The following is a 24,874-nucleotide window of genomic DNA, read 5'->3' on the forward strand; positions in this document are numbered from 1 at the left end:
AATATCATCAAGGATCATCACTGTTGATGCTTTCCAGCAGTTGTCAGGTGAAGAGTTTGAGGTTTACAAACCTGAAGGGAGCACATCCTGTGAGGAACAAAACCAGGAGCGTACTTCACTGGGTCAGATGGTCAATACAGACCTCTGCTGGAACATTCTGATGGACCTGGTGCTACCAGCATGTCTCATTCATCAGAGCATTTTTTGGCCACACTAACCCAGACCTTGCCCAATACCTGGATTACTCACAAGAGTGATCAGCTCTCTGCAACTTTGTTCACATCCCAAAAATGAAAACAAGTTAAAGGATCGCAGAGACAAAGTCTGACCGAGAGACAAAAAGAAAAGAAAAAAAGACAAAAATGGCCCAGAAGTGCTCAAGATGATGACCTTGAATATAAGCTCAGTCAGTGCTTTTGATTTTTACAGATATGATTTTTAGTCATTGTGATCACATCTAGCTTATCTTGAGTTTATTACCATGTGACACTGAATTAAATACACTGTGCAGTCAAACATAAGGGCCAGGGGTCAGAATTGGCCCACCAGAAACTCCAATCAGGTCCACTGATTGGCTTTGGAAAATGTGAAGGAGGGCATAGATTTTGGACTTTTAACTGTATTTTCCTAAATTTTACAGTTTTTCTACTAACCAGGGACCCTATTGTCATTCAAACCACACCAAAGTAATAAACAATAATCTATAATTTTTCTATAATTTTAGAAATGCTAACAGATGTCTCACATTTACTGCTGCAGCATTTCTTTACCATGTAGAGAAATGCTGAAATTGCACTTTTTTGCTTATATTAAATGAAATTAAATGTGTAATTAAACTTCTTTACCCTGATAAAAAAGGAACCATCACTGGTTCGGCCCTCTTCAGATCAAAGTGGGCTGTATTTGGCAAACAATTTAAAACATGTTTGACATCCCCGCTGTAGATATTTTTCTAACAACAATTAGGAGTGTTGTACAGCCAAAGATGAATACTGCACACAAGTCCAGCTTAAATCTGTGCTTAGCGCTCGTTCAGTAGCGAGCGAGCTGGTTAACCAAATGCTGTTTCAGATGTTGATCACAAGCGTCTCCGACTAGCTTTAGAAGTGAAGCAGCAGAGCAGTTGGGATGGAGGGAGGAAAGAGTGAGGTTTCAGAGTCTGGCACGGCTCGGTCGTCCCAGTGTGTTTGTGCACAGGCATCTGCACAGGGCGGCACAAAGAGGCCTCTGTATTATCAAACACACAAACACACACAAACACACACCCCTACGTTGCTCCCCTCACTATTGACTCAGCAAGTCTGATTGTGAAATTTCCTCTCCAGGGTCTCTCCCTTTCTGTCGCTCACATCTTGGCAAACCCCCACTCTCCTGTCCTCTCGTTCCCCTTGTGTTTTTCAGTTGATCGACTGCCCGCTCGGCTCCACCTTTCTTCCTCTCCTCTCCTCTCTTCTCTCCCTCTCTCTTTGGTGTCTATTGCCCCACTTCTGGCTGCATTATTCATGGCGGTTCATTGTGCCAAATGGCCAGAGCACTGCTGATACAGAAGGATTCATTTCATTAGGAACCTGTGTGATGCGATGTGAAGTGTGTTTGTGGGGACTGTATATGCATGTGTGAATAAATGGAAGGGATAATGGAGGGAGAAGTAGGCTAGCTCATACCTCTTGCTTTCTTAAACAGTATGCATTCAGACCACTTCCAAACAATTCTGTTTCGATTAATATATCATTATTCCAGCAAAACATTCCATATTTTCTTGTTATGTAGTCCTTTGGTTAAGTTGTTGGTTAACAGAAGATTTGAGTAAATAGATTTTGAGTAAATTTTGGACTTTATCTCAAATGTGACTGCCAATATTCAACCGTGCCTGCTGACATGGACAAAGTGTTAAAGCAGGTTTAAATGAGATACAAGAATGTCAACCAAGGAAAAAAAAATTCCCTTGAGCTTCCTCGGTATAACATGACACCCCTGCTGTTAAACGGGCCTTCTTTGAATGCCCCGACAGGTCTTGATCCGTCCCTCTCTGCTTCTGTTCTCATGCGTAGTCGAGGGAAAGAGCTGCTTCTGAATTATTAAAACCAACCTGTGTTTCTTTACGTAGCTGAAGAAGAAAAATTTGCAGGGCAGGCGAATTGAGGCAACAATGTGTTTGTGTCTGTGAGAAGCGCAATGAATATGGAGCCTTGATGGCTGTGCTGGTTTTGTGAATAACACGGTGTGCTTGGTCTGCACCCAGGCTGTAACCCCCCCTCCACCGACCTCCCTATCAGACACACATTAATTTGCCTTTTTCCCTCAAGTTTTCAAACTTTGATCTGCATCTAAAACTCCAGTTTTCCCAATTTTATTATCCATGTCATTTTTCAGATACCAAAACATACAGAACACAAACTTACAGCACATCTTATCTACAAAAATAAGAAACTCTGGTGAATTAAAAAAAAAATCCCACTGTGATTTTGAAGAGTGAATGAAGCTAAATCAGGCCCTGAGGATAGATGATTGCAGTGCAAACACTATGTAGCCACTTAAATTGGTTTAAGCAGACATGCTATAAAAATCCTGCTTAAACAAAATGAAGACAAGTGAATTTTAGAGAAGACCATAGGGGAAATGTAGAGAGCCCGACTCTAATATCCATCGGGATCTAACCCACTTACATTGATTTGGTTGAGACTATGTTTGTGTAGTCTTGAGAGGTTCTAATAGAGCATCTCACTTCTCATGTATTCAGCCTAAAATGTCTTATAAACTCAGGGTGTTTACTTTCTCGGAGGAAAACATGAACATGAAGTGCTGTACTGCTCAGAATGGGTTTAATAACATATCGGTACATCTATACACCAACCCAAGCAAGTTTACCTTTTGGGGGTTTTTTACTGGTTTTTTTTTATCACAAAATGTGAGTTATTACATCAGAGTTAATGCCAATATCAAGTTGAATAAAGTAGTGCAGCAATAAGAAAGTCACATAAAAATTACTAACTGCTAAAAATTGTTGTTTTGTCTCTCAGGTCAGATAGAAGAGAGAAAAGATCAGTGGTGACCATTAGTGATCATGTAATCCACAGAAAGATGCAAATGTACGGGTGACCTGTTACAAGCCCACTACAGTAACCAAGTTTGGACGCTGTGTAAACTGTAAATATAAACAGAATGCAATCATTTGGAAATGTCATAGACCAATAGAATGTAGAAAACATAGATAAAATGTTTTGGAATGAGAAAATGTACCACTTTAAAGAAACTATTAGCTCATTTGGAATTTGACGGCAGTAACTCGTCTAAAGAAAGTTGGGACAGAACTGCGTTTACCGTTGTGTCTTCTCTTTTGTGTTTTTGGTGAAAGGTCTGGACAGCAGGCGTGCCACTTTAGCACCTGGAGTCTTCTACTATGAAGCTGTGCGTTGTAATCTGGTAGATGCAGTATGTGGTTTAGCATTGTATTGCTGAAAAAGATGTTGTCTGAATGGGAGAGTATGTTGCTCTAAAGCCTTTATATACCTTTCAGCATTGAAGGTGACTGTTCAAGCAGTCATTTCCATAGGCACTAATGCACCAACATCCCATCAGAGATGCAGACTTTTGAACTGACAGCTGATAGCAAGCCAGATAGTCTCTCTCCTTTTTAGTCTGAAAGATGTATCAACAGTGTATTTCATATTCACAAAACAGTTTTCCACTTTCAGTCCATTTCAAACAACCTCTAACCCAGAGAAAAATCATCGGCCCCAAGAATTGATTTTCAGCCTTGTCATTTAAAGAGATTTGTCGGGATTCTCTGAATCTTTTTGATTCGGATGTTCAGCTACTGTGTTCTAAAAAAGATCAGATAAAGTACTTTTACATCAAGGAACAATATTCTGATATGTTTCTGAAAATGCTTTACAATTAGAGACATTTTTTGCAGATTGGTAAACATCTGTCTATCTTTACTTCTCAGAAACTCTGCCTTGGTAATATGATCTTTTTATACCCAGTCTTATTACGAGCCTGTTACCAAATAACCTAATTAGTTGCAAAATGTTTCTCCAACTGTTTCTTATTAGTACCACTTACCATTCCAGTCTTCTGTCCCCCTGTCCCAACGTTTTAGAGATCTGTTGCTGCCATCAGTACAGTACAATAGTACAAAGTGTTTTAGTTCTCTTTCGCCACACTTTTGTAGACATCTTTCTTCTAATTGGGTGATACTCACAAATAGAAGGTTTGAACAGAAGGTGGGTGGGGCTTCTGTGCTTATAGCCAGCACCGTGTGCCTTAAGGCAGCGGTCCTCAACCCCGGGCCCGGTCTGTGAGTCATTTGGTACTGGGCCGTGAGAGTTGAGGCTTGGGTGCCTAAACTCTCACAATAAATCTTCTTTTTTTTTGGTTCTGGGACTGGTTTTATTTGTTGTACTTATCCACGATACCTTAAAGGCTGTGAAAATATTGTCGGACATAAACCGGTCCATGGTGCAAAAAAGGTTGGGGATCGCTGCCTTAAGGGGCAATGTCCATAGCTGAAGCAAAATGTCTGAGCTTTAGCCAAACCTGAAGCTCAGAATGTAGAGTCCAAAACCAGTGGGTGACGTCACCAAGGCTACCTCCATGTTTAACACTGTCTATGTCTGAAACCAAGTAGTCTCAAATGTGGCTCACAGGGCTTATTTGGACACTACATAAATGACCTCTTTATTTGAAACTCTGACTATGTTTAATTGGAACATCCCCCCATTGTAACAGTATACATATGAGAGAAAACTAAGATGTGGAATGATATATTAATGGTATGAAATACTAACATCCGTACAGGGATGATAAGTTAATAATGAATAAGCATTATGTTATCTTAATGAGCTAGCATGATTGGTATCTTGGTAAACCACAATTTTAGAAGTGAGTCCTTCAAATTATTAGTCACACAGTTGCTAGACTGACTACCTTTAGATAAATTGCCCACTTGGTGGGAAAAAAAAGGGATTCAGTGGCAGATTAAACAAAGACTGAGTCCAAAATCAAACCTTCTGACTATTTATGTGCAATTTACAAAATGTATCTAATCATTTTCCAGCAGGAGGAAATTGCACCAGTCTCGTCATAGCTTCCTGTCTGTTAGACGTGGGCTTGTTTTTGATTGTGCGCTCTGATATCGACTGCATATCAACAGCTTTTATCAAATGTCTTTGTGTAACACAAAGGACTGACAAGAAACTTTTTATAGCAGTCTGAAAAAACATCTGCTGGCATTTAGCATCTCCACAGTAATTAGATCAACGCTCCACCACAGCTGGGATCAGCTGGTCGTTACCGTTTTTAAATTGGTCTTGTCAGGTCACGTGTTGATAGTGGTGTTATTGTTATTAGTTAGTTGGTGGGTGTTCAGATTGCACATTAATACAATATTTTTCATTTTTCATACTGGAGATGGGTTTCTCTATTACACACAGTTTAGTTGGCTCATAATTGTGTACCTGTTTCCATGGTAATAGATGTATTATTCAGCATAGAAATAGGTAAAACCACACATATGTACACACAGAAGTGTTAATATCCAGCAGAAATGTCACCTTTCTGCTCTCTCAGACCCCATTTACTAATAAAAGTATAATGTAAAGATAAAACTGATCTTTTTTTCCACGTTAAATCGGTCAAACGTTGACTCTGCTTTTCCACTCTGGGAACAACAAACACTCTGAGATCAAAATAGAAGCTTCAATTGTGGCCCAATTACCTCATTATAGAGGACTTACATGCACTGCCCTCACTGTTGGATTTAATTAAGGTTGTTTGTCTGTTATATTGTAGTATATTAGCAGTTACATTATTTTTTAAGGCTAAACTACACAAACGCCCTAAATCAAAGCACACATTGACGTGATATGGTACACTTGGTATGTTTACAGAAAAACCCAAGACTCATTTAGCAGTCTAGCTGAGAAGGACTGCATTACATAACCAGGTCTAGGACTGCAGCAGGCCCATATGGCACTCCTCCATGATCACACGGAGATGACGGTCCCAGCTAGGCCTAGCTTGCAGGATTTACACAGTAGGCAACAAGCCAACTCAATTTGATTCGCATTAGCCTACAAACCTGTCTTGAAAGATAAATGCAACTACAGTGAGCTGAGCCTTCCTCTGCTGCTGTCAGTTGTGAGATTTTCTTTTTGTGAGTCATTTGTCCAAAAACAAATTTCGGCTCTCACTCTAACCCCACCCTGAGCCTTTTTGGCAGTGTTTCATTAGTACGTGTTTCCACCACTGCTGTGCTGGAGCACTAGTGGACTGCTTGTATGTGAGTGCACCGCAGCTGCCCCCACAGTCGAAAAAAAAAAGGTCCATATGGCAGAGCTACATTTGGCAATGAAAGGCAGTGCTGCTCAATTTAAGAATTCACATATGGTATTTCTTTGATCCCAGGCAGTTCAGCCTAGAGTGGTGAGCCTGAACAAGATAACTTCCCCAGTTCCTGACACATGGATGCTTCAGCTCTAAAGCCTGCTGAAGTTAATCACTTGGATATGCCTGTAATGCAGTTCAACCTGTGAATGACAGAAAGGTGGATCAACCTTTTTGGATGCCGGATATTCTTATACTAACTTTTTATATATGCATCATTTTGTCTTGGTAGCTAAATGCACAGAAACAGTCATTATGAATCTCTAACATTTCATATCTAAATCACAGAAATACAAAAGCAAGGTGATTTTGTAAAGCATACCACAACTTATATTTTAAACATTTATTGAGATGCTTGTGGACAGTGGACATTGGTTTTACATATATTACTGTAATAAAACGTGTTTTCAAAGATTTCTTTTTTCATTACAGTTATACCAAAGGGGAGCTGGACATTGCCTACATAACATCACGGATCATAGGTAAATGTATTTCTAGCGAATGGGCATTGTATATACGCATGTGTGTAGATAGATGAACTTTAACAATGTTACTTGGACTGTTTTCCAGTTTTTTGACTGAGCAGCAATGTGCCCTTTAAAAGGCAAAGTCAGTCAGACATTTGTCACTCGAGGGCTTTATATCCCATGGTAGTCATGCTGGAGTGTAGAGCTACTGAGCTAACCTTTTTGCAATCCTGTACTCCACAGTGGGTAAAAATACAGTTATGTAGAAATGAAAAGTTTTCACAGAACCCCTCTGTAGTCCTGTGAAAAACTAAGCACACTCTTACCGCTTCCATAGGAATTAAGACAGTAAGTAGCAGCCATGTACTTAATTAACTGAACATCAGCAAGTGTGAGCAGTGGAATTTGTGATCAGTTTGATCAGTTTGGTCTGGTGTGCTTTAACACAATACCACAGTCTTCCCAGGAGTGGGGGTCACAGAAAATTCACTCCAGGCTCAGACTGTACAATTCTCAGAGTTATATTTTGGATTCTACAGGTCTCGGTTAGCATGTTAAAGCTCATGACAATTATAAGGCGACTGACACTCAATGAAAAAAACTCTTTGAATGAACATTAAAAAAAATCATCGAAAGGATTTCCACGTGATTAAATTTCTTTATTTTAGCGTTATGCAATTCTGTTATTCCAATGTGTAACGTACTAGAGTTGGACCAACTTAATTAATTAATGATGAATCAACTTATTTACTGGAGTTGAGTCCATCATAATTTCATTGAGCTGATCCAATCCATGCAAATTATGTTAGTCCAACAAAAGTACTTAATGCTAATAGAAAGATATTTATTAATGTGGAAATCCTTTTCATGATTATTTTAAATTCAAGGAGTCAAGAAAAAGTAGGAAAGGTATGATTACAAGGTTTGATACAGAATTTTCTTTACGTTTTTGTCCTTGACAGGTAAAACCACAATAAATAGCAATGGCATACACATGGTGTGTGCTTTTCTTCTAACCCCAGTGATTTTCCTGTGGATTGAAATCTCGCGTGATCTCGTGATATCACGAATCCAGGCAACTAACCACTCTTACTTGATCGCATCATGTCATCTCAAGAAGAATTTCATGCAGGTTGTACAGGATTTAATTACATCAACCATAGAAACCTTAAAGAATGGTGGTGAATTTGGTAAAAGTATTCTAGAGTCAAGCGTGAGGCCATCTCTGACATTTAATGCTTGGTTGAAATTGGGTCATACAACAGAAACAGCAATGTTCCTACGTACACAAGCAAATCCACAAAATTATGGCTGAAATGTTATTGCTGCTAAAGGAGGTTCTACAAGCTGCTGAATTATAGGCTGTGCTTAGTTTTGAACGAGACTGTTTGGAGTTCTGTTAAAACGTTCTCTGTCATGACTGCGTTTGTCTTAATTGCACTGTACATGTGAACATGTCAAACTTTGTTTGTTTTTTTTCAGTGATGACCTATCCAGCTGAGTCGGTGCAGATTGGCTACCAGAACCACGTCGAAGACATCCGCTCTTTTCTTGACAGCCGGCATGCGGACCACTACACTGTTTTCAACCTATCACAGCGTAACTACCGTGGGGCCAAATTCTCCAACAGGGTGAGTGTGACTGTAGCCCATGGATCTCGATGAAGCTGTTACTCATGTAGTGGTTGCTCCACCTTTTTCGCACTCTTCATTTTATAAACATAGAAGAGGAATAGGAGGGCTTAATTACAGTTTTAGGCGTGATTGTTCCTTAAAAGACTCAGACGACCCAGAGTAAAGTTTCGTTTTGCTTTTTTTATCAGGTCTGTAATTGCTAAGGATTCCGATTTCATTACCGGATCACTAATTTTATGGATTATTCATTCGATTCCTTATTGAATCTCTTATAGGTTCTCATTGGGTTCTTACCACCATCACTAAGCAGAATATCAAACACATTACATTCAGGCAAATTAATTGCATGCTGTGTGGTGAAATGTTTGTGCGCATTGCAGGTATTTTCTCTCTTTGTTGTAATCAGTGTTAATTTTGTGGTAATTATCACACAATATTACATAAAATATTTAGCATAAAGGTAATGCAGTACGTTACTTAAATATTTCAAGGTTTTCAGTAAAATGACCTAAAATGCATTGTCTCATGAGTCTACTTTAGAATCATGAACAGGTAGAAATGAAGACTGCAGCATGACAGGCCATCAGTTTGTTACCTGTGGAAGTTCAGGGTCTGGCTACTGGGCTGGGGTCAGCAGTTGCTCACTTTTAACATCAGCCTGGATTCTTAGCTGCCTTAGTGTTAACATGCTTTCTGTGCAGGTACTTAAAAAGAGCTGAAGTTGTTTTAGCACCATAATCCAGATGTTTCTGTCCTGAATGCAGTTTGCCATTACCATCGAGCTCTCGTCCTTTTGTGTGATAAAAATAAAATTAATGTCCATATCAACGCTTTAGACTGCACCGCAGTTTTTCTCCTCCAGCACAAAAACTGATATCAGCACAAGTGCAAGAGGAACCGATAAGCAGAATCAATAGGCATAAGTAGATAAACAATTTCATTGAACTACTGTGAACCAGCTCTCTACAACAGCCGGTACTTGAGTCCTATTCCTAGTCATTAGCTTAATGCTAAAAAAGTACATTTTTTCTTTCTTTTTTTAAACTTGAGAATAATTTTTTGAGTTTCAAACCATAAAATTCTTGTTCAAACAGTATATGAAGTATCCAGTGTCATCAGCTGGTTTGTGTATAACCCGTCAATTTGGCAGTCACCATTTGGTTTTTTAGAAGCCAGAACTGACTACATTTCGACAAGAAGGTGGAAAGTTTCTACAAGCTAGATGGCTAACAAAACCAGAGCATGGCTGCATCACACATGACATCAGTACTTGCTAATTTGTGCTAACACATAAATAAATGGTAGAATTTTACTCTTACCAAAAAAAAAAAAAAAAAAAAAAAAAAACAGGACCAAAGACTTCTTGGATAGTTTTTTTTAAATATACAATTAACCCTGCAGCAAGTTGAATAATTACTCAAAATCTCACAAAACACAACAAAACTTCAAACACCTTTGAGAAATCCAGACAGCTTTGAGAAATCCAGTGTAATGATGCAAATTAGCTGATGCAAGGCCTAATAAGCAGCTAGCAGCGATCAACCTCATCTGGCCGTTCCTGAAACTGCAGTTTTTGGTATTCCAGCACTCATTTCATTATTCAGAATTTAATTTGTGGGCTTCCAATCCCAGTGTTACCACTAAATTACCACATTTGGAAATATAAAACTCCAAACACTCAGTTTATTGTATCTTATTTTGCTTTTATGGTTATGCATATCTTTCAGCATTGGGACATTTCCGCAGCTAGGTTTCCTATTACTGCATAGAAGGCACATGTGGGAGCTAAGGAGTCAGGCTTGTTAGGAGTCATGCCTTGTTGTTAACATGGTGAAGTTTTATGGATTATTACTGTCTGCATTGTGAAGTCACTGTATCTTTAGCAGATGACTCATCATGGCAACTGGTCTGTTGTGTTGCTCTGCTGCTGCAGTGCTGTTACTAACTTCACCCACTCCCGTTTCCTCTCCTCTATTCCTTTTTTCCCCAACCCTTTCCTGCCCTTTTATCTCTCTGATCTGCCTCCTTTCTTTCTTTTTACTGGAATCCCTTTCCTTCTCCCTCCTTTTATTCCTGGCATCTACTTCAATACAGGTTTCAGAGTGTAATTGGCCTTCACGCCAAGCACCCAGCCTCCACAACCTGTTTGCTGTGTGCAAAAACATGTACAACTGGCTGAAACAGAATCCCAAGAACGTCTGTGTAATCACATGCTCGGTAAGGAGATGCACATACATTAGCCCTATATTAAATTCTTCATCCTCCTTTGTATAGTTGAATTTATTAAGGATTCATATGAAATTATTACTAGTCATTCTCCCATGAAAAACAAGTACATAGTGAGGTACTTTCGATTTTTATGTGAAGGGACTTGTTTTTGTTGGTCCCACAACACATCCGTTAATTTTTGAGCTGTTTGATGTCCTGTGACCCACTTTTGAATCGAAGCAGAGAGTCTGAAATAGACTGAAGCATATTTAGTGTCAGAATCTTTTTGTTCCCCTTCCAAAACATTTTGCTCAACAATGATATTGGCATCATTGATTACATGTCAACTTTGCTTTCACATCAAATGAAGTGCTTCCAAGACACGGATCTCTAAAGTCTGAAGTTGTTAAATGCTACAACAACTGCTCAACAGCTTTCCAAACATGACTCACCTTCTTTTTCCACATCTACATAAATCAAAACAGTTTTGCAAAAGGGATCATTCTTCCAGATACAGGTTATGTTACCACCCAGATCAGAAATCTTCTCTTCCTCTTCAACGGCTGTTGCCAATCCTTGACGCTGGAGTAACAGTTTTTTTTTTCTCCAAATAAATTCCCGCTTGGAGCTCTTCAGACTGCTCTTGTGGTCTCTATTAATCAGCCGTGTGAGCTTCTTCACTGCTGTTACTTAGCAGGTGGTACTGAAAAGAAAATGAAAAGCAAAGGATAGGAATATTTCATTTTTGCATCTTGGTCTGTGATGTTCAGTAAAAATGATAGATACAAGTCATTTTATTATGCTTATTGTAGAATGGTGTATTCTTTGGTGTCCTATTTAGGCTTATTGGATGAAAGGCACTTTTAGTGCGTGGATCATGACACTTTAGCAATATCAGCCACTTGCATTAGACACATTTGGGAATTCAACCATCTCTGACTTTTTCAATAGAAACTGAGTTTCTGTTTATTGGAATTCAGTGCCATGACTACTATAGACTGGCATGTGCTGGGGCATGTTATTACCAAGTCATTGTGGGTTTGGCTTTGCCTTGGCAAACTGCTTCTTCTTGCATAATCTTCACGAAACACTTCCTTTTTAAAAAAGCTGTTTTCACCTCAGTCAACAACAGTGTTACAGTATCCATGTAACCTGAAATGAACTCAGAGTCAGTTCATATGTATGAATAGACTCATTGAAAAATAATACGTGTGTTTATTTAAAAGAAAAAAATCCCCAGTGGCTCAAATTGCGGTTATGATAAGATGTACATGTAATTTTATCTTTGTTTTGGGTTTTCAGGATGGTCGCGCTCCTTCAGGTGTTTTGGTCTGTGCCATGTTCTGCTTCTGCCACCTCTTCAATAATCCAGTTCCTGCCATGCAGCTGCTCAGCGCCAAAAGACCAGGTTCTGGCCTCTGGCCTTCACACCGCAGGTTTGCATCAGTGAACATGGGGGTGTGAATCTGACAGAAAGAGAAGAAGAAAAGTGGGAGCCTTGTGCTCAGTTGTCGTCCTTTGGTTCTGCTGATGTTACATTCTTCAATGTCTAATAAATCTGCAGTCTATTTTTCATAGATAATGAACATTTACCACTTCTAATAAAGAATCACATATTAAATGAGGTCAAAACACATTCACACTTAAGAAGAAGAGCACAGTTTCAGATCATATGCTGTTACAGGCATAACATGTTGAAATACACATACAGCCATCACTGAAGCCAACAGTTATTAGTTGTCTCAGCTTAAACATAAACACTTGATTGCTGGGCAAGAAGAACCACGAGTCCGCCTGCCATACTTGTAGAAGTTAACAGTTGATGGTTGTGCAAGCGTCTCCTCACAAATTACATTTATTGCATCATTCAGAGCGCTGAAAATTGAAAACTGCTGTTTTTGTTTTCTCTGCCTGCAGGTACATAGGTTATGTATGTAGCATGGTATCAGAGAAGCCTAGCCTACCCCACTGCAAGCCCTTGGTGATCAAGGCCCTCACTATGAGTCCCATCCCCTGTTTCAACAAGCAGCGTAGTGGCTGTCGACCTTTCTGTGACGTTCTCATTGGAGAGACGAAGATCTTCACCACTGCACAGGAGTATGAAAGGATGAGGTAAGTAACATTAGCGAGATTAATAAAAAATTTGACATCATCTAACAGCAGAGCATGGTAGCGTTGCAGTTCTGTATTGGAATAGAATAACTACAAATGTCTCAGAGATTTTATGCTGAGTATGATATGAATGAAAGTATAATCAAAGCGTCATTATACCCCCTTCCTTTTTCTCACTCTGTAACACTTTCCCTCAATTACACTTTGCTGCACCTTCTCTGCACGCCTAGAGAGCACAGGGTCCAGGACGGCAAGGTAGTTTTCCCTCTGGGTGTAAGCGTGCAAGGAGATGTTGTGGTTTCAGTCTACCACATGAGGTCAACCATTGGAGGACGACTGCAGGCCAAGGTACACTTCTGCTTAGTCTGCTTTATAAGATAAAATGTCGATAAATTCAACATCTCAATCAAACCAGCAAGCAGCAAACTCCAACTAAGTCACAGTGACAGTATTGGAACGATTGTGGTGATAAGATCATGCTAAAGTATAAGCCACTGTAGAGTTTCAGGTAGCTTCAACAGCTCGTTGTGTCTCATTGTTGCATTGTTTAAGACAAGAAGAAGCTGGATGAAGGTTTTTTTGACTTAATGATTTACTTCATTTATAGAAATATGCAGATTTACTCACTCATGACTACTGCAAGAAGCATTTATGCACTATTTATGCTATTTTTGGTTTAGTTTGGTCCAGGTGTTTCATCTGGGTATTACTGTCTTTCAATAATCTTATGACAGATTATTGGCACATAGGTGTACATCACCATGCGTTGCATTATAATAATATGTGCATATGTAGCTTAATGACTTCATTATTTTGCTATATAGCACATTAGTACTAAAACCTAGATGAATAGTACAAAATAATTAAAAATCCATTCAGTTAAAATGGTTAAAGTGGGCTTGTCTTTTTTATCTTGAACATTTTTTCTTTTATTTTGTATCTTTTTCTGGATTTTCTTATCTCAGCTGCTTTTATTTTATTACATGACAAAGATTTATCACATGCAAAACTTGAGCATAACACCTAAAAACATTGCAGAACAACAGGTAAGGGGTAACTGACTGCAGGAGAGTGCTGATAAAATATAATGTAACCAACATTTATCTTTGTTCCTGCTTGTGTTAGGTATCCAACACACAGATCTTCCAGATTCAGTTCCACACTGGCTTCATCGCTCCTGGAACCACTATGTTAAAGTTTAACAAGTAAGGAAAATCTCTTACAAAAATCGGGGATTTCTGGTTTCTCACTATAAAAAATAATATTGCTAGACTTCCACTCTGTTGACTGTTTTATCTTCTCAATTTTCTTTCTCACACATATTGATTTTCCTCTCAGACCAGAGCTCGATGCCTGTGACTCTCCAGAGAAATATCCCCAGCTCTTCCATGTGATATTGGACGTGGAGGTGGAAGGGGTGGACAAACAGAAAGACCTAACACCACCATGGGAGCAGTTTCCTTGTAAAGACTTGAGCCCAAATGTGCTCTTCTCTGGCCACCAGGAACATCAGGATGCACTGGCGATTGCTGGTAAAAATGAGAGGGTTTCACTGGGGCAACAACTGGTGTTCAGTCTATAAAATACGACACATTAAGTTTTCCTTTTTTAAAAACTCAAATCAGATGTTAAGTTTAGAATCAAACATTTACTGCTTTGTTTAATCTGTTGTCAGATTTTACTACCAACATAATTAAATTAACGCAAAAAATTTCCCTGTTGTGGGATCAATAAAGTCTTATCTTATCTTATCTTATCTAAACTAAAAATCTTTAGCTAAGAACTGAAAATGCTAAAGCAAAATGGGTTAGCTGCTAGCAAATTAGCAGTTAGCTTGACTAACAAGCAATGTGGAATTTTGTATTGAAAATGTTTTTAGTTAGCATTTTTGCTTGCTTGTTTTGTTAGCCTTTACAATTTGTAATCATACCTTTACCTAAAACCAATCATAATGCTACATTAACCTTAATAACAAACTCTAACCCCAAACCTGGATTGACTTTACGTAAGTGTACCTGGTACCAAAATAAAGATTAGGCAAAAAGAACTTGCTACAAATTTTTTTACGACTTATTTTAATATTTATGAACCAGCCAGTACGACATTAAAGCCATTTGCCTAATATTGTGAAGATCTCCCTCACCTCATCATACGGATGTTTGGAAATATTTCCAGTATCAATGTTAGTGGTTTTATTGTTGTGGCTAATCAATTTACATTAACACATAGTCATAAAAACTAATGTGACTCATTTTTGTCCCTGCAAGATGAGATGGAGGGCTTGGATCTTGAGGGTAAGACGGTAGAGGAGATCACAGACCTGCTAGAGGAACTATACAGTGAGCGTAGTTACCCAGGGTTTTGCTTCAATTCAATCATGCTCTACCCAGGAAGGATTTTGGTTATTGGAAAATCCATTTGGTGGTTTCCAACTGTGATTTGCATTGATTGAATTGAAATTAAGCCCATTCTTGTAGCCCATGATGTATCATTTTGGTAGAAATATTTTGTCCTGTCTTTTGTATAAACACCAGTCTTTTAACACAATTTCCATAACATGTATACCAGCATTTTTTTTCCTGGGCATACAGAGACATGTTTTTAAGGGTTTTTTTTTATGCATATGGAGAACTAGGGGGAAAAACTCATAGTCCCAAAAGGAAATAAAGGGAAAACGTGTCTGGGGAGTAAATAAATCCAACGTTAAAATGTTCTACCAAAGTGAAATATTGCTTTTGATTTATACAGCTGTTTAATCCCATGCTGTACAAGCTTCTTATTTTTTTTCATCATATTCTTTTATGTTGAAATTTATCACATTTAAGACGTTTTCTCCAACTAGCAACTACTAGCTAGAATTTATTTGCAGACTGTGTGTATGTTTGCAACCTCGTAGCACAAATAGCTGTACTGGCTGTAGAAGCAATGACCTGCGTAGTTTACCATCATCCTCTGCTTCACTCTTGTCCCTTTATATCTGAACCTCAAATTAATTCCCTTTGTCTGCTTTGTTATCTCTTCAGTCATTGCTTTGTTCGTGATTGATGTGTCTTTCTCATGACTCTCTTTTCTGTTTTTCCCATCTCATCATTTTCAGAGCCAAGTCGGTCCCACGGAGGTCCAGACGGTCGGGTACGTGGCGAAGAGAGCGAGCCGTCGGATGATGAAATGCTTTCTCTCTCCAGCCAGCAAAGCAATGCCAGTGCAGCCCATCAGAAACCTGACCTCCCGGCTCCCACTTCTGCTGCCCCTGCTCCCGCCGAGGAAGTCGATCTTCTCGGCCTCGATGGCAACGAGGTCAACCGCCCATCATCTAAGCCCCCATCTACAGCAGCTGCAACCACTGACCTCCTAGGGGACTTGTTCGGGGGCCCACCTCAGTCAACCAGCGGGCCTCCATCTGCCCAGTCCACTCCACACAAAGTCGCCCCCAACACTGCCTCACCATGCCCCTCACCTGCCCCACCAGGTGAGAAGTTTGAAAAAGGATTTCCTTTTAGGTCCAACCTAAAACTAGACTTCAAATAGGCACAATTACTGTTGCAATTTAGCATAAGACAATAACACTAGTGGATGGTTCTCCTCAGCATTTGATCCTTTCGGGACCGGCCCGATGCCTAAGCCTCAGGACGTGATGGGTTCATTCCTCGGACCAGGTAAAGTGGGGCAGCCAGACCCTTTCCTGCATGCTGCTCGCTCACCATCACCCACCCTGCAGCCTACAAGCCTCGGTAAGGCATGCTCCTTGCTGCTCTGCTGAACATTTCCCCAAACCATCGTTTTGGGTGCACTTAAAGCATTTCAAGAGCCTGAACCAAATTAGGATAAGGCATGTTTTCAGATATTTGCAAGATGCCACTACGATAATTTCCCTTCATCTGTGCTTCTATTTAAACTGACACCCAAACCTGACTGCTGAGTATATATCCATTTTTAGCTTTTCTCTGTGCTTACTCACACATTTTTGTTGTATTGCTCATGTAATGTATGCTTTGTAATTCACGAGTTTGCATGCTGTATGTGAAGTGTTTGCAGGTCATCTCATTGCCACTCCATAGAGATTGTGCAGCTTGATTTTTCAACTCCAGCACAAGCTCCTACTAGTAATTTTTTCCTCAGCTCACAGTCAGTATTTTCTAATTTAAACATGGCAAAACAGTTTTTCTTAACTTCAGGTTTACACTTTTTTATACTTTTGAGGATTTAGGGCATGATGTGTGCATGAAGAAGAGCCTTCTGGCTTCAGGCTTCTGTGGACAATTTTTAGTTAGCAACTATAAATTTTGTTTCCACATCCACGAAACAGCAGCTCTCTGAAGCTCAGTTCTGTTGTTATTTTATTTGGCTTAATGTTTTCGTGTCCCTCAATTCCCATTTTCCGTGTGCTCCGCCCGTGACCGATGGTTATGTGCTTCAACAGGTCGGAGTTCCCCCGTCCCACCCACCACCCCTACTGTCAACATTCAGCAGCAAAACGCCATGGGAGGATGGGACTGGAACAGACCTGCTACCACAAGCACAGGTTCTCCTAAGCACACAGCCACACATACATACAAGCAGATACCACACTGTTTGTAAAACACGTTGGCATCAGTGTCGTTTATTTTTCCTGCTTTGCTGTTGGCCGATTCATTCAGGAGGTTTTGGTATGGGCAGTCGGTCAGCCACTACCAGTCCCACTGGCTCAGTCCACAGCACCCCCACCCACCAAACCAAGCCAAACACTCTGGACCCATTCGCTGATATTGGCAACCTGGGGGGAAGCCTTGGAGGTGAGACGCTGGAAATGTTCCTAAGTTCTTAGTATTTTTGCTACTACCTCGCATGCCATAATCTCTGTCCTTTTGATCAGGAGGCTCTGGCTTCTCGAGCAAGCCCACCACCCCTACTGGAACGGCCCCTTCCTTCCCTCCAATGGGCTCCCCATCGAGGCCTCCACCATCTCCCCAGCACACAGGAGCCTGGCAGCCCCACGCAGGAGGCACTTTCCCCTCGTGGCAGGCTGGTGGAAGTGGTGGAGGGTGGCAACCGCAAGGACAGGGTCCTGCTCCGCAGCCAAAGCCCAGCCCCAGCCACACTTCCATGCCGCACACATCGCCCCAGAATCGACCCAACTACAATGTTAGCTTCTCCGCAATGGGAGGAGGCTCACCCAGCGCAGGGGGAAAAGCACAGGCTGGGATGGGTAAGCTCGACAGGCTCATTGTTACGCTCCAAATGTTGTGGCTGGTCAGTTGGGGTATATTTCACATAAAAGGACATTTTTCTTTTAAAACAAAATAGAGATTACACTTAACTCTGAAGTGATTCAGAAAAAGATATTTCACTTTTGCATAGCACTCTTGGAGCAGAAAACATTTTCAACAAATATTTTATTACCTTGAAATCATATTTCAAAATATAAGGTCTAAAAATTTTACTAAGAATTGTGAGGATTTTGAAGGTTTTAAGGTTTTTTTGTTTGATTTTTGAAGTTAAACGTTTAACAAAATATCTGCAAACATTTAGAGACAGCGCCGCATTTTTAATCCATTAAAATTTTCATGCTGTGCACACATACATTGTTCTTCAGCTCACCGTATAGTAATTAGTGCATTTGTTGCTTAACAAGTATGTATTCTGTCTTTGTGTTTGTCTGCCTCTTTGTCAGGTTCGAAGCCCAAACCCTCGGATGCCAACTTTGACGACCTGCTGTCTGCTCAGGGCTTTGCGGGGACCAAAGAGAAGAAAGGGCCCAGGACTATAGCAGAGATGAGGAAGGAGGAGATGGCCAAAGAAATGGACCCTGAGAAACTAAAGGCATGGGCCGTTTGTTTGAAACTAATGAAGTTGAACTATTGAGTTTTGGTTCATTGTGTCTGATTACAATTAGTTTTTGATGACATTTCGCTTGGTGGTGGTCGCCTGTTTATCCAGTGTAGCTCAACAGAAGCAGTTCAGTGATTCCCAAAAGTAGGATAGTGTACTCGAAAACCTTTGGCTGTTAAACCTTTTCTGTTTATTTCAGAGTTAATGAAGCGTCCAATGTAGGTCTCCCATGACCAAATTTTGGTTCAGCTAATTGCTCCTTTAAAAGCTTTTTTTTTAGATAAAACCAGAGCCAGAACTACTGAAAGCAGTTATGCTAATAATTGTTTCAAATCAGGTCCTCACTGGTTATTGGCTCCCCTCCTCTGCCTCCCTCTTCTGTGCCCTAGATTCTGGACTGGATAGAGGGGAAGGAGCGTAACATCCGTGCTCTGCTCTCCACCATGCACACCGTGCTTTGGGAAGGAGAGACACGCTGGAAGCCTGTGGGCATGGCTGACCTGGTTACTCCAGAGCAGGTCAAGAAGGTCTATCGCAAAGCAGTCCTTGTTGTTCACCCAGATAAGGTGAGACAGAATTTGTGATGAATGGGATCTTTATGCTTTCTGTATGGATGCAGTAATAGGAGACAGGCTTGGCTGACTTTACATCTAATCCATATGTACAGAATAAATCAGCTGCAATAACGAGACATTCTTTACTTAAAAGCAACTGAAGGTAAAGTCAGATGAAAAAATAGTGACTGTCTTTATTTTCACTTTCTTCTCCTTATATCAGGCTTATAAGCAGCGGTGCACAGAAGTGGTCCGCAGGTGCGCATTCGCTGTCAAAATAAAAGACGCGCACCAGACAAGAAGTTGCAACGCGTGTTTGCGTACATATAAAAGGCACTGTTTTTGTCCTCTAGAGTGGGATTTTCACGGCATATTCTGCACCACATCTCTGTGCTTTCATTATTTGTTTGAAGCCAGCTCACCTCCTGCAACCACTTTTCCGAGAATACGCGCTTCTTTTGCGGTTTGGACTCCTTCTGACATTTCTTTGGAGGTGGAGAAACACCAAAGTAATTGCTTAAAGGAACTTGCTTCTTCGACATCTTTAAGAGTTCTAAACAAATGTCTGTCCTCCTCCAGAAAATCTTATGTACGCAAACGTGCGTTGCAACTTCTTATCTGGTGCGCGTCTTTTATTTTGACAGCGCATGCGCACCTGCGGACCACTTATGTGCACCCCTGATTAAAAGTAATTCTGGATATGATGTGGCCATATCGTGACATGAAAATGATAATGAAAATAAAAACTAGCTTTAAAAAAAACATAATTCCTCGCAAGCATGCATATACAGGGATGGAAAAGGAAAGATTTGACAGCACTTTGTGCCGTTCTGTAAAAAACTAAGTACACCCCTATTGCTTCTATAAGAATTAAAGGGGTAAGTAGCAGCCAGATGCTGATAATCATTTGCTTGAGTAAGTGGTCATCAACAAGTTTGAGCACCTGTGTGTAACAAGACGTTCTGCCCGTTTGCTGGTCTGAGTCATCCATGTGTGTTAACACAATGCCACAGAAGGGGACACCCAATCAAATTCATCCCAAACTCAGACCATGCAGTGGTCAGAGAAATTCTGTATCAGAAAAAAGATATATAAAGTACAACACAATATCTGGCAAAATCAAACACAGTGTATCACCACAAACAGCTCATACTCATAGCAACTGGTAAGCACGGATGATGCTTTGGGTTGTTTTGCCGCAAGACGACCTACGAACCTTTATACGAAAAATATTCTAGGGTCAAATTTGAGGACATCTATCTAACAGCTAAAGTTTGGCCAAGTACTGAGTCATGCAACACAATGATGATCCCAAGCACAGCAGCAAATCTACAACAGAATAGCTGAAAAAGAGAAGTATCAAGGGTTTTTTATGACTGTATGATCATCACATCACCATTTTCCTCTTTAGGAAACAGTTTCAGCATTTTACTCAGTTTTTCTATTCTTTCATTCACTTCTAGCACTGGCTTCAGTTTGCTGAACAGCCAGTTGTAGTCCTGGGTCAAAGTAATCCCTAATAAACCAACGCTGGTTTATCTGCCTATACCACACTGCAGAAAGACACGTTTAGTTAGCAGTTGGTGAATTCAATTCAATTAATCCATCCATCCGCTTCCGCTTATCCTTTTCAGGATCACAGGGGGGGCTGTAACCTATCCCAGCTGTCATAGGGCGAGAGGCGGGGTACACCCTGGACAGGTCGCCAGTCTATCGCAGGGCTAACACACAGAGACAGACAACCATTCGTGCTCACATTCACACCTAAGGGCAATTTGGACTAATCAATTAACCTATCCCCACAAACTGCATGTCTTTGGATGGTGTGAGGAAGCCGGAGTACCCGGTGTACCCACGCAGAAAGACCCTGGCCTGATGGTGGAATTGAACTCAGGACCTTCTTTCTGTGCGTCAACAGTGCTAACCACCGTGCCACCGTGCTGACATGGACTCTTATCAGAATTAAACATGTGATTCAAGTTATACCTGTAAACATCCATCCATGCAGGGATGTGTGTGTATTATAGAAAGAGTGGGGTACCGTGTACTTCCTGACTCTCAGCACTGAAAGACAAGTTAGTGTCTTACCTGAATTTTCTGTAACAGTGAATAATATAATGTTGACATAATGCTCGAGTAAAGCAAGCTATAAATGAGAGACAAATGAAGTGGGAATCCCAAAAGTCCAACATGTCTCAAATATGCTTTACTTATGGGTTCATAACTGTTGTGTTTTTCTCTCCTACTTCGCAGGCGACGGGACAACCATACGAACAATATGCCAAGATGATTTTCATGGAACTAAATGATGCCTGGTCAGAATTTGAGACCCAAGGACAAAAGCCTCTCTACTGAATAAAGCGTAAGGGGACTTAAGGAGGAGGAGATGATGTCCCTGCTGATTCCATCATCTAACCCTTACAGTGTTACCACCTCTTGTCCGCATACTGCAGCCACACCCTGCAACATCTGCCTTTATACCCATGCTTTAACTCGTGTCTCTCTTCTTGCAACAAAAACGCAGAACTTGAGTGATGACAGGCTATAGAACAGCCTCCCGTGCCCGGACTAGAAGCTCAGACGAACAGCTGACTCTCTGTAGCTCTAATATCCATACTGTATGTATGAACCATCCCATTCAAAAAAATTAAAAATCACTGGGACGTCAAAGAGATGGATCAAAACAAGGTGAGAGCTGTTGATCTGGAAAAAGAAACGCCAGAGAATAAACTGAGCAAGCATTTGTCAGACTGCTCTTCGCGAGAGCTTTGGAGCATGAAGAAGTCTGTGAGGCACAACAAGCATTTAACAGCATTCAAGCCATTTTTTTTGTACTGTGAGCGAACACTGAATTCAAGATCAGTTCCGTCATATCAAATCCAGTTTTCACACTATTTAATGTCCCTATAAATAACAAACACAAACAGCAGCGTCAAGTTAAAATAGGCTGTTTGGAGGTGATTGGATTAGAAAATCTTGATCACAGGTCGAGTTTCACCTTGAAGATGTTGTTTGCTGAGTGTAGCTGAGGAAACAAAAATAGATTAAAAAAAAACAGTAACACAATAACTTGACTTGGTATGTGACATATATGATATCATGTGGAATGGTTTTGTTATGAAGAGAGTTAATAAGAATTGGTGTGTCTGATATCCTGAAGCCTTGTGGGGAACTGGGAATTGTATGTTTTAGCATTAGCACATGTACAGTTCCTTACATGAAGCACCTTGAGGCCTCGCACACACTCACTCATATAATAATATATTTTTGCTTTACATCTCTGTGAAAGCACAAACTGATGAATCGAATCGGTGCAGCTCTCAAGGAAGGCAATCCCTGAATTAATTTATTAAATCGCTTTGTTTGTCTTAAAAATATTGGTTCAATTTCAATCTGCTCGTGAGAAAGAGTTCAGGACTTTGAGGCTGTTGTCTTAAAGACTTTTAACGTCTGTCAAACACAGTCGTCAGCCAAAACAGTAAAAACCACTGGCAGTTAAAGTAAATCTGATCACAGTGCAGCTCTCTGCTGGGAAACATCAGGCAGTTCATGAGAATGTGACGCCCTTAACATCACACCTATTCTTCAGACTCCCCAGATCCCCCACGTCTGATCAAGGATCCATGGGACGCACTCTAACAGACGCCTCCACACAACCAGAGGACTCAAAAAATTTGCCTCTGTCCCAGTGCCAGAGTTTGTAAGACACCCCAAAACATCCCATCTTGATGCTCTGATGAGTCAGAGCTGTTCTAGAGGGGAGCCTGCATTAAATTAGGGAGGTAGTTGTAAGGTTGAGACTGGGTGGGGTAATCTCTGAACCACAGAAGTGACACTAATGTGCTTAAACGCAAACCATCAAGACCGCAATAAGAGTTCTGTTTACTGTATATCACTGTTTCATGTCAGGCAGATCATACTGTGTTTCATCAAAACACTGATTTACAACAATTTACTTTTTATTGATTTGTTTTGTTTACTTTTTACTTCATTTGCTACACGTTTATTCATAATCAGCATAAAAGAATGGGGTATGCATTAGAAGTAGTGAACAGCAGTAGATGCTGCAGCTGATGTGTACTAACCTAACACAAACATTTGCTGATTTTGGATGCATTTGGCCCCTTTTTACGTGCAATTATTCACAAAATCAGTTCTTAGTGCTAAAAGCATTTCATCATTTTAGAGCAAAGTGGAGAAAACGATAAAATATGCAATAACTAGAGAGGCAATGATCAATTTCTTTCAAGCACATGAGGTTTTCCCAAAACACTAATATGTTCCTACACGATCCCCAGAAATAGTTTAAGCTGTTTCAGGGTGAAACAGCCTAAACCGCTTCACCCTGTTGTTTATTCTTCACACACAAATTGAGCCAAGTGTTTACCTTCTCATGCTCATGACCAGTTGAAGATCCTGACACTGTTAACTGTCTTCATGCTCTCTGATTTGTATAGTAAGGTCAAAGGTGATTTTCTGTTGGCATCATACTGTCTTTTCCCTACACTGGATTTCATTCGTCCAGTTTGTTCATCTGCATTAAGGATGCTGACTGACTTCTGACCAGTGTAAGAGAATTATGTGAGGTGTGGTTTCATTAGCTGGCTGAGGACCCCGAAAGGATCCCAAAACAAGCGTTGACTGCGTCGTCGAACAAGACTCCGGGTCTCAGGCTGAAAATACTGAACTTTAATCTGGACTGCTTTCTTTGTCGTTTTACAAGATATGAGAAGTGTGTAGTATGTGTCTATGCTTTATTTACACTGAGGACCTACATGTGAAATAACCCTCATAGGCTCCCTCGCTGACTGAATCTGCGATCTTACAGCTATGTTAAAAAGCTAACCTCTATATTGTAGTCAGTGGATGTGTGTTGTTTGAACTTGTGGTATGTATGGAGGAGCTCAGAGTTGGATACAGAGTACTGTAAGTTATGTGTTTGCCTGTCTCCTGTTCAAATATTACTTAAGCTGTGTAAAAATTCTGTTCATGTTGTTCTTTTCAGTTCTGTTTACGGTTACAGGATGTACATAATGATCAAGTGCAGCGCACAGAAATAAACAGTAAACAGAAACCGGAGCAGGGTGAGCGGCATTCCTCAGTTTTTACTTCTCGCTTGGCCTTTGTCTTTGTAACCACTAGAGGGCTGCATTGTACAGCACATGAGCTATATGTCATGAGCAGTTGAGCTGAGAGTCCCAGTTAAAGGACGTGGTGCCACCTCATGGGGTCTGTTTCTGAGAGTTTGGCCAGAAACATGCACATGAGGACCCTGCTGGTGGTGATGTGCTCCTCATATTCCTCGCACAAAGGAGCAGATACCAGTCTTGCTGCAGTCGAGTCTCTTATAACTGCGTATCTTCTGGTTTTCCCTCCACACTCTTGATACTGTGCCTCGAGACCCGGCAAACCTTCTTTTGACAGCTGAACTACCTGTGCAGCTGTCACAGGCTGCAGGTGCAGCAAGTTGTAAACATCTAAAAAAGACCTTGAATTTATTTTGATATTTATTCTTTTTTAATCTGAAAGAAAACCTGTCAGAGTAAAAAGTGTAAACAAAGGAACCCAAGTTAATCCAAGGAGCTTGGAAAGAAAAGTCCAGACGCTTTTCTTTCCAAGTTCCTTAGACTACGATGACCTGGATGACTGAGAACCTTCACAGACATAAACTAAGTTAACTGTGCTACCATCTCCACCCTATAAG

General features: G+C 40.5%; 1 protein-coding gene across 6 annotated transcripts in view; it reads left to right on the forward strand.

The window, feature by feature from the left end:
* The window catches only part of dnajc6 (DnaJ (Hsp40) homolog, subfamily C, member 6), a 41,514-nt gene extending 17,270 nt beyond the window's left edge, over nucleotides 1-24,244 (forward strand). For 3 of the 6 annotated variants that reach the window (XM_063460333.1, XM_063460334.1, XM_063460329.1), the window contains 17 exons: nucleotides 6,820-6,869; nucleotides 8,337-8,485; nucleotides 10,583-10,705; nucleotides 11,999-12,132; nucleotides 12,614-12,808; nucleotides 13,039-13,156; nucleotides 13,934-14,013; nucleotides 14,147-14,340; nucleotides 15,076-15,102; nucleotides 15,906-16,277; nucleotides 16,396-16,539; nucleotides 17,229-17,330; nucleotides 17,446-17,580; nucleotides 17,661-17,993; nucleotides 18,459-18,607; nucleotides 19,006-19,182; nucleotides 21,424-24,244. In XM_063460333.1, coding sequence (XP_063316403.1) covers nucleotides 6,820-6,869; nucleotides 8,337-8,485; nucleotides 10,583-10,705; nucleotides 11,999-12,132; nucleotides 12,614-12,808; nucleotides 13,039-13,156; nucleotides 13,934-14,013; nucleotides 14,147-14,340; nucleotides 15,076-15,102; nucleotides 15,906-16,277; nucleotides 16,396-16,539; nucleotides 17,229-17,330; nucleotides 17,446-17,580; nucleotides 17,661-17,993; nucleotides 18,459-18,607; nucleotides 19,006-19,182; nucleotides 21,424-21,525 — 2,584 coding nt within the window. In that variant the 3' untranslated portion in view covers nucleotides 21,526-24,244. The remainder of the gene's footprint in view (nucleotides 1-6,819; nucleotides 6,870-8,336; nucleotides 8,486-10,582; nucleotides 10,706-11,998; nucleotides 12,133-12,613; nucleotides 12,809-13,038; nucleotides 13,157-13,933; nucleotides 14,014-14,146; nucleotides 14,341-15,075; nucleotides 15,103-15,905; nucleotides 16,278-16,395; nucleotides 16,540-17,228; nucleotides 17,331-17,445; nucleotides 17,581-17,660; nucleotides 17,994-18,458; nucleotides 18,608-19,005; nucleotides 19,183-21,423) is intronic. The other 3 variants (XM_063460331.1, XM_063460330.1, XM_063460332.1) reach the window with 3 other exon arrangements.
* Nucleotides 24,245-24,874: the final 630 nt, after the last annotated feature.

This window comes from Pelmatolapia mariae, linkage group LG17 (assembly GCF_036321145.2).
Source record: "Pelmatolapia mariae isolate MD_Pm_ZW linkage group LG17, Pm_UMD_F_2, whole genome shotgun sequence".
Lineage (NCBI taxonomy): Eukaryota > Metazoa > Chordata > Actinopteri > Cichliformes > Cichlidae > Pelmatolapia > Pelmatolapia mariae.